This window comes from Pteropus vampyrus, unplaced genomic scaffold (genome assembly GCF_000151845.1).
Source record: "Pteropus vampyrus isolate Shadow unplaced genomic scaffold, Pvam_2.0 Scaffold234, whole genome shotgun sequence".
In the NCBI taxonomy this organism is placed as follows: domain Eukaryota; kingdom Metazoa; phylum Chordata; class Mammalia; order Chiroptera; family Pteropodidae; genus Pteropus; species Pteropus vampyrus.
The window spans coordinates 2,337,539-2,347,503 of NW_011889015.1; the positions used below are offsets into that span (position 1 = coordinate 2,337,539).

At 34.0% G+C, this 9,965-nt stretch overlaps 1 protein-coding gene and 1 pseudogene across 1 annotated transcript in view; both read left to right on the forward strand.

The window, feature by feature from the left end:
* PARP8 (poly(ADP-ribose) polymerase family member 8) overlaps positions 1-9,965 on the forward strand; it is a 156,726-nt gene that overhangs the window by 127,233 nt on the left and 19,528 nt on the right. Inside the window, exons 18-23 of the mRNA XM_023519734.1 lie at positions 1,845-1,937; positions 2,727-2,852; positions 4,073-4,138; positions 6,664-6,731; positions 8,677-8,725; positions 9,833-9,945. Of these exons, the coding sequence (XP_023375502.1) occupies positions 1,845-1,937; positions 2,727-2,852; positions 4,073-4,138; positions 6,664-6,731; positions 8,677-8,725; positions 9,833-9,945 (515 nt within the window). The remainder of the gene's footprint in view (positions 1-1,844; positions 1,938-2,726; positions 2,853-4,072; positions 4,139-6,663; positions 6,732-8,676; positions 8,726-9,832; positions 9,946-9,965) is intronic.
* On the forward strand, positions 8,078-8,196 carry LOC111728877 (annotated as a pseudogene).

The following is a 9,965-nucleotide window of genomic DNA, read 5'->3' on the forward strand; positions in this document are numbered from 1 at the left end:
GGCAGCACATGAATACCTACAATTGGGGACAAAATGTGTTGATAGAGCTGTGTAAGAATAATTATCATATTTTTCCTTATTTAAAATTTTTCCTATATTAAAATTTCAAAAAAATTACCCTTCTGATCTAGTGTAGCGGTTTTTTGTTTTTTGTTTGTTGTTGTTTAAGGCAACAATTTTGTATAAAAAGGTAGTTTCTCATGTTACAGTCCCTGGGATTTGTATGTGAACACACACATGCAAACATACATACATAGTTGATGATCACAAAGTAAGTGTAATTCATTGTCCAAGGTTCAAATGAAAAAATAAAAACCATTCATTACTCATACACCCTAAATGAGGCTTATCCTATTATTCAGCTTTGGGATTAATGGGTTTTAATCATAAAAAGCATATGATTACTTGACAAGAATATTAAAAACAAAGTACCCTCTTTCTCTGTTTACTTCTTCAATGAACTTTAGGTAACTGGTACATGAATTAGTTCCCAGGGCCTTTTATGATTTCAAAGGTTCATCTTCTCCCTGGATTCTTGTTTGTATACAGTTTTGCATACTCAAACACCAGTGTTAGTGTTTGACACCGTAGTAAATGTGCTGTAAATGATTACTATTATTGTTTCAAACCATACCTCACTCCCAGTAAGTTAACAAAAGGACCCGATGTCAGTAGGGGAAATTGAGGGTGAAACATATATGCACATAGAGACACACAGAAAAATAAAAAAATACATTAAACATTCAAGTAAAAGAGATAGTAGTAGAAATTGCACAGTCTGCTCTAAGTATATCCAAATATATATAGCAGTATGTATCACTTGAGTCTGGATGAAGAATTTTCTTCAATTAATTTCCTCCCATAGGTAGCTTTCCTAATGTTTCTGAAATGGAATCAAACTACACTTTTAAGGTTTACAAAGGAAATATATCAAAATTTTTTTTTTAATTCTCTTAAGGGAACATCACCCAGAAACCTTTGTGATTGGTCATGCTTTATGTCCACAAAGTTCCCGCTGTATAAGCTCATTCCGAACCAAAAGGATGTTCTGAATGGGATCATACTTCCCCACTGGTTAAACAGTAGACCAAGTGGTCCTCTGAAATGAGTGAGCATAGAAGCAGTGGCACTAACAAATGCCTTTTCTCTGCTGTGCAGCGGTACTATGGATTGCATCATGTTAGGCTTCATCAGCTACCTAATGCAATGTAACTCGGGAGATAAGATAAATGAAACAGATGACACTATATTAGATTTGAAAGATGAGAACTCTTCCAAAGCAATTGCAGAGTGTATATTTCAGTGCTGCTGACTTCAGGAGGTTATTGAAGTTAAAAGTCTTTGCAACAAAACCAATCTTTCAAGAGCTGGGTAGCAAGTAAGCAGAGTCATGCTTATTTCCTCCAAAGAAAATTACTTGGGAAAAGGTGGAATTTTTCCTTTGTATATTTATTTTACACAACTTTGGAGTTTAACCTCCTTTTTTAGTATATCGCCAGCTTAGGTATCTGCTGTGTGTGTGTGTGTGTATAAAATATGCAAATGTATATTAAGAGGGAGAGTTGGATTTTTCAATTTAAGTATATTTTTATCTGTTGCTAAATCATTCCTAGTGCAGGTGTTAGAATTAACAAATAGATTTCTTAATCATATTTATGACTTTATATTAGTAAATGATTATTACTCATTGCGACCTAAATTTAGAAATTTTTATTAAAGTGATGATTGCTTTCTTTTTAACATTCTGAAACTTTGCATTTTCCATTTATTAATTGCAGTGTCATAAACTGAGTTTAGAATTGGGAGATGGAAAAAATGTCAATTGATTTCTTATTCTTTCGTAGCCTACTGTGTGTGAACGAGAGCTGTGTGTATTTGCTTTTCAAACCCTGGGAGTAATGAACGAAGCTGCTGATGAAATAGCAACCGGAGCTCAGGTAGTATAAGACGCGATACTAGTTATTCCATATTTTGATTTGAAAAATTTATTCTGATCCACTAGTTATCTTCACTCTGCTACTTTGGGCAAATTTTAGATAGTTTATTGTTAAAGCAAACCAGCATTTGATGTTTTTTAGATATAAATTTTGCTATCTTTATCTAATGTGTGTTTTGTCATTTTTGCAATTGCCAAGGAGAGAAATTAAACCAACTTTCTATTATATGGAAAACAATTGTGATTCTTTGTTATATGGTGAAGTTGAGCCATCGAAACCCTGTCATTGTGTAAAAGTTATTTGTAAAGTTATAGTGCCATAAAATGCAACCTAATTTATTCTTAAAACTTAGATGAAAAGATAATGGGCAGAACACGTAATAAAAAGACAACATTCAATTTTACAGTTGCAGTGTTTATGACATAGGAAGAAAAATATGAAAACAAATGAAAAAACAATTTGGAGGCAGAAAAGCATTTTATGTCAATTCTACGAGAGCCAGGACTTATCTCTCTTTTTCATTGTCTTGCCATAGAGTATAGACCAATGTTAGCACATTGTTTATAACAAAGAGATATCAAGATGTTTGTAATTAGAAGCAACACATAGTAGTTACTTTAAATAATGGTCAAGTTTGGTCAAATTTGATCTAAAGCTACAAATGACAGATTTGAGAAGTTAATAGCAGTCCCGAATCTTTCCTAATTAAGTACTATGAGAGGGAGAAACAATGGCAAAGTACTTGATAAAACTGGAAGGAGAGTGACTATCTTGTGTATATATTTCAAGGTGGTAGATCTACTAGTATCCATGTGTAGGTCTGCGTTGGAATCTCCTAGAAAAGTTGTCATTTTCGAGCCATATCCTTCTGTGGTCGATCCCAACGATCCTCAGATGCTGGCCTTCAACCCCAGGGTAAGTAGTTATCCTGGCATACCAATCACAAGTTTCCTATAACAATAATTAAGATTTTGATCTCATTAGCTTTCCTCTTTCTGTCTAAATCGCTATCTCATCAAGCATATCCATGACCTGTCGTGGACTCTATATCTATTTACTAAGTATCATTCTTTTTCCATAAACTTGATTTGCTTTCACCTAATACTTCCCCTATCCTTTCATCCTTTAAAAGCATTTTCAGAGCTTCACCTTCATGAAACTAGACACACTTAATCACCTCAAATTGTTACCTTTACACATCCCAACTGCTTAGAAGGTAGGTAAATAGCTATAATAATTAGTTAATAATGGTCAGTATGATTATTTTAATTTCATTATATATTTTTTGAGATTCTAATTTATGTAACCTCATTTTAAGTTTAAAGATCATGTGTCAAAGCACAAATTTCTCTTATTCAGTAGTATTTTCACTTCACTCTCCCTTGTCCTCCCTCTTTTCCCTCTCTTGTTATCTGAAGGTTAGTGATAGTTGAATTCACATTGTTGGTCAACTGGCATTCCTTGAGAAAATAATTTCATGGATATTAGGTAGAATTCTTGTGAAATAACAAAATTTTCAAATTGCGCGAGAGCTAAAATTGCCGTACTTTCTATTACTATTCATCTTGCAGTCATTTTTAGAAACAATGACTGTACAAAATATCCTTGGAAGAACTTTTTTTCCTCGTAAGTGGCACACATTTATATTATGCTTTAAAAATGAATTGCCAATTGAGTGTAGTATGTTATTAGTCTTACTCTTTGGGTGACAATCTTCCAATCGAAAGAAAAGAAAAACAAAATGAAATTGTAAGACTTAAAGTGGATTTTGTATTTTTAGAAGAATTTTATGCTTAATTTATTCATCATGGCTTAATTTTTAATGGTGAAAGCCAGAATCAGGAGCCCAATATCTTTTTTTGTATATATAGTTTTTTTCCTTGTAGGCTGAACATTATTTTATGTACTTATATTAGGACTGACATTATTTTCTTTTTTTCTTCCCTCTGACTCAGTTATAAATCCTACATCCTTGAACCATCTTATTAAAGTCTTCTTTTTTATGTATACAACACAGTTGTGGCTTTCAAATTGACCCTGATGGAAAATTCATGTACAGAAATAATATGTTTCTCTAGTAACGTGCAGACTTGCAAAGGCTTATAGTGAATACTTTTTTTCCCCCATTCAAACAGAAGAAGAACTATGATCGAGTAATGAAAGCACTGGATAGCATAACTTCTATTAGAGAAATGACACAAGTAAGTATATCATCTTATGGTCTTGGACAGTTCTGTCTTGCTTGAATAAAATCATATTTGAAAAATGTTCTGAGAGGAAAAAAATTGTCTGAAAATACTGGCCATGCAGTACTTTTCTATTGTATGGGAGTATAGTTAAAATCATAAGAAATTTATAAGTATGCTGTACCAAGATGTTTTAATTAAATTACATGAACGTATTGGCATGCTCCCACTGTGACTTTTGGAGGGTAGTAGCGTAATTATAATCATAATGCTCTGTTCTCAAACTTAGGCAAGAGTTTGAGTACATGGAGATAAGTTGAGATTTCTTAAGGCCAAAGTTAAATCTGGTACCATCTTCCTGGACTGTCAATTTTAATAATGGCAATAATTTCACAACATGATTTTAAGGTTAAATTAAAAACAAACACTTTATCAAATTTAAATTGTAGAGAAATATATTAGATATAATACAGAATCTCCAAATAACTTTGGAACACACCAGACTCCCTGAGAGTTTATATTTTGGGCCATTAGGGAGCCTTTGGTGGAAAAGTTTGATGAGCAAGGATTAGGATTTATTATGAAAGTCCAGTGTATTACTGTGATATATATAGTCCAGTTCTTGGAAAAGCACATGCTATTGAATTATTGAGGCCTTTTTACTGCCAAAGATTTGAAGAGAGGTTTAAAACTCATCATTATAAATGGGAACTAATAATCGCAAATTGACAACAACACACATTATGGATTCAGTTTGTATCTGTAGGTTTCGAGGCTTGCCCTGCCCCCAGAGACCTTTGCAGGCTCATAAAGAGTATTACCCTGAGTCATTCCCTTTCTCTGGATAGAGATTAGTGGATTTTCCTCCTGTCTCAGGGCCACGAAGCTGCTGCCCTCCTCCTACCACCAGTGCCATCATCTCTACTCTATGTGAACGTGCTCCAAAAGTACATTCTTATATTCCTAACTTTGATTCTTGATTCCTTTGATAGTTATTTATTCATGTAGTCAGGTATTCATCCATTCATTCATTCACAAATAGTATGTGTCAGACACTGGTAAACAAGAGAGCCTTTAATTCCAAGTTACATTATTTGCTTATCTGACATCTTTTCTGTTTGAGTTTCTGTGTCCGTACCTTTCTGTATTCTCTGGATTTTTTTTAAACAAATATGTATTATATTTGTATAAGGAAAAGAAAATAGTAAAATGCATTTCCACTTAGGGGGAAAAAAAGAACCTATTGCAATATTTCACACAAAGTTAGGTAAACATTTTTGGTTACGAAAGACGTTGGTATGGGATATTTATACTATACCCTAGACCCAGATCATTCCCGAATTTAAAAATAGCTACAAACTCTGACTCTGGGATCAGCAATCTGCCAAAAATGACTTCCTTTATTCTGGGTCATGTGTAAGCTATTTTAATAGGAGGCAATGGAAATGACTGAGTGTCAGCTTAGGGAGATAGAGGCTCACATTGTGGAACTCACTTATCAATGATGTGGCCTGTGACCTTAGGCAAGTTGCTTAATCGCTTGATGCCTCAGTTTCCTTCACTGTCTAGATGATGAACAATAACTCTTCACCCTCTTGCAGTGTATACTTCATAAGGATGCTGTCAGGTTTTATTGCATCAATTCTTTAAATCTCTCCAAATAAATATAATATTATACTGTCCTATTTTCCAGAATGTAATGTCCTATAGATAGACATGAATTGTCACAGATTGCCCTTTGTTCTATGAGAAGGTTAATTGACTGGGTAAATTTGATTAAATACTTTTAAGAGAAGGGCTCTTCTTATGTAAATTTTGTCCGATTTTTTTCCATAAAGATCTACATCTAAGTCAGTATCTTCCGATGTGAACATTAGTAGTAACTATTACAGGTTTTGCTTTAATGTTAGTTAAAAGTTAAAAGTGCCATGGTGAAGGAGAAATAGCACCAGACAGTTGTTAAAGATGACAAGACAGATCTTATTCAGAGGACTGCAGGAGTGGAGAGAGAGGATGGCAGTATGAGGGGAGCTCCCCTCCAAATGAGACAAAGTGACTGAGATTTTTAAAGTGAGAGCAGAGAGAAGAAAAAGGGGCTCTGGAAAAGTGAAAATAGGGGCTACAGGAGTATGGAAAATTACAGAAGGGGGATAAGTGGAGAATTACTGAGAGGTTAGCAGTGTGGGTTGGTACGACATACCTTTGCTCAAGCATTGGGTTTCTTGAGTAAGAACTCAGCAGTAGGATTGGGGTCACCTTTAGGGACATGGCTTAGTACATGGAAACCAGACTAGAGTTTGGTTGAGTCTCTTAGCAAAATATTAGGGTAAATCCTTTGTGCTACATGGAAGCTCAGAGTTCACATAATCTTGGGGAGTGAGAGCAGCAAGAAAGGGTCATTGTTGCTGTTACCATGTCACGGCCATAGATGTTCAAGACTTAGGCATACCTGTTCAATCTGATTATTATTTTGTAAAAAGAAAAAAAAAAGAAAAGGAATTTTTAAGGAAAACCAAACAGTAAAATGACCTCTTTTTCAGGCACCATATCTGGAAATCAAGAAGCAGATGGATAAACAAGACCCCCTTGCTCATCCCCTACTGCAATGGTATAAAATTTAGTTTTCCTCTTACTGAAAACAGCATCATTTTCTACTGCTGACTTTAAAGGGTGGGGGAAAAGCCTATGTTACAAGACCTGCAATGCTACAGTTCTACAAGCCTTTGAGGCCTGGTGATTTTACAATCCAGGAATCTTTAATGATTCTCACTTTAATTAAAACCCGTACATCACAGAGGGAAGAAGATGCAGCACATGGATATTCAGTATATGTAACAACAGTTTGTCTATAGTTTTAGAAAAATACGATTGACTGGATTATGTGGTGGAGCAGTTTTAGGTTCATTTAATTTTCTAAGTGATGAAACTCACTTATTGAAAATCCTTCTGAAATGTTTTGTATAATTTACTTTCTTACCAAGGTCAGTATAAATTTGATGAACTCATAGTTTGATGACTGCAGATGAGGCACTGTTTCAGAGTGAGCCCGGTGAGGGATATAGCATTAGTCCAGCACGGATCCCAGAAGGAGGCTAGGCTAAGAATAGCAGAGGTGGGTTGAGAACTCACCTTGCACTACACCATTCAAATAATTTGCCCTCTACTTCCTCATTTGCAAAATGAAAACTTACAGCTACTTCCCATAGCTGTAAGTGTTTTATGTACATGTCTCTTTGAAATCACTAAAAACTCAAAGACTATGGAATTTACCATGATTATCATGCAGTAATACAGATGTGAAGATTATAAGAGGTTGGTGCGAATGAGTACTTATTCCATGCTACAACTAGGGACTTTTTTAAAAAAGTATGTAAGGATGAGCAAAAGAGAAAGAATCTGACTTTCTCGTGATTCTGATTACTTAACTTTTGCTTAGTCAGAATTTTATAATATGCATTTTATTTAGTCTGATAAGACCATGACAAAAATTAGGTTTAGAGGTCTTCTTTCTTTGTATCTTTTCTGATCTATTATTAAAATTCTGAAGAATTCAGTAAAATAACACAGTTTTAATTTTAACTTTTAAAATTCTCACATTGTTATGTTCAGAGTGAAGATACAAATCTCAAATATCTAATCTCTTTTTTCCCTGAAGTCAGCCTGATTGTTAACTTTTAATTACTTGTGATTATTTCCTTCAGCTTGTCAGTCACTCTTCTTCTAAAGGGAAAAAAAAATCTACCGAAACGTTGTATAATTTTCCCTGCTGATTATTTTATGTACATAAAACAATTAGTTTTTTCAGATACCTGAATTTAATTTTGTCATCTTTGGTGTCTTGTTGTATAACAAGTATGTTGAATAACAGTTTATATATAAATCGTGTATATATCAACCCAAAGAGATTCTCAGTTATTTAAAGAAAAAGATCTTCATTAAAAACTCATTTTTGGGGTCTACGGCCATGCCACCCTGAATGAGCCCGATCCCATCTGATCTCAGAAGCTAAGCAGGGTCGAGCCTGGTTAGTGCTTGGATGGGAAACCACCTAGGAGGACCATGTGCTGTAGGCGTAAAAATTTAAAAAATAAGGGATTGTAAGCTGACGAGGTCCTTGCAACCTGTGAGGTCAACCAAGGGTTGCCTCACTAAAAAAAAAAAAACCACTCATTTTTAATTAGGCAGTGTAGGGAGGGGCAAAGGAAACAGATATATGAATCAGCTTCTAATCTGTGTAATATTTAGATAATATAAATATTAATATTGAAACTATTCAGAGATATTCATTTTGCTGATACTTGAGATTGTGATCATTGTTACATCTTAAGTTTTAAGCTTCTACTTCTCTGCCTTTTTAGAGTAAAATGTTATTTTGTTACATAAACTCTTTAAATTGTTTCAGGAAACAAAGCAAAATGATGTAATTAAATTAAATTATCACTCAGTGTATGTCACAGCAAAAATAGATTTAATTACTTATCAACTAAAGAGAAAAAACTTTAAATATATTTGACAATTGTTTGTGACCGATGGATTATTTTAATTGATTTCAGGGTTATTTCAAGTAATAGATCACATATTGTGAAACTGCCAGTTAACAGGGTAAGTCATTTTTTCATATGTACATACAGAAATGGGAGGAGTACTTATTGGTTGGGAGAACTGACCCCTGTGATTTTTAGGCCTCCTCTCCAGAATATTAAAGTAGACTCAGGTTAAGCCTCATTCTTCAGTTTAAAATTACCTTATGTGCACCAGCTCCAAGCTTTTCTGAGATAACAAATTTAGATTCAGGCTGTTGCCCTAACCTTTTAAGTAAATACGAGTCAATATGAGATAGTTATACCGTGAGCGATGAAAAGAATATTCTCTAGAGATTGACCAGAAAAGGGTCATGTGCTTTTTATCCTTTTCAGTTTCATGTTGGCATAGCTCAGCTTTTCTGTATCAGAGAAGATAATGTCTCCAGTATCTTACTCATCAGCCCTAATACTCTAAAAAATAATGAAAAAGCTAATGGACTGATTTCAGTTCTGATCATCACCTAAGAGCTGTATCTAAAATCTCAGCTCTCCCATCTGTGAGTCTCTAATCTGCGAGATTCCTATATATTGTGTTCCTATATAAGTATATTCCCAGCTAAAAGGGCAGCAATTAGAAAATTTTGTCAAGCAACTAATCCAAAAGGTTCTGTTTTAATTTCTTACTATGAACAAGGGGGAAAACAATATTTGAATATAGGCAATTTCTAATTTTATAAATATATGCAAATAAAGCATGATGATGATAATTTTTACAGTTTAAAAATCTTGAATTAACTTTTCTGCTTAGCAAACTCAGAACATTTCCCCAGTTGAATGGTTAGTGTATACTTAGAGAATTCGATAATAAAATTCTTAAAAATACATATAATTAGGAAGGCAGATCTGCTTGAATGTGATTACATAGTGTATTCTAAAGCCAAATAGAAATGACTTTGAATTGGCTGTCTCCTATTTCTTTTCTATTAGCCTAAATAACTATCCATATGATTTATCATTTATTCAGTGGTGTTTTTATTTTTAAATGGATAGTCCTGTTAATGGATCAGCCTTGTTGCCTATGGTTTGAAACTAGATAATTCTTAAACCAGTAACATTTGAAATTGTCAGCAGCCTGATCATATATTAAATTTAACATGTTTTCATTTGTCATTACTTCCAATGGCAGCAATTGAAGTTTATGCATACTCCGCATCAGTTCCTTCTTCTCAGCAGTCCACCAGCCAAAGAATCCAATTTTAGAGCTGCTAAAAAACTCTTCGGAAGCACCTTTGCATTTCAGTGAGTATGGCTTAATGTTG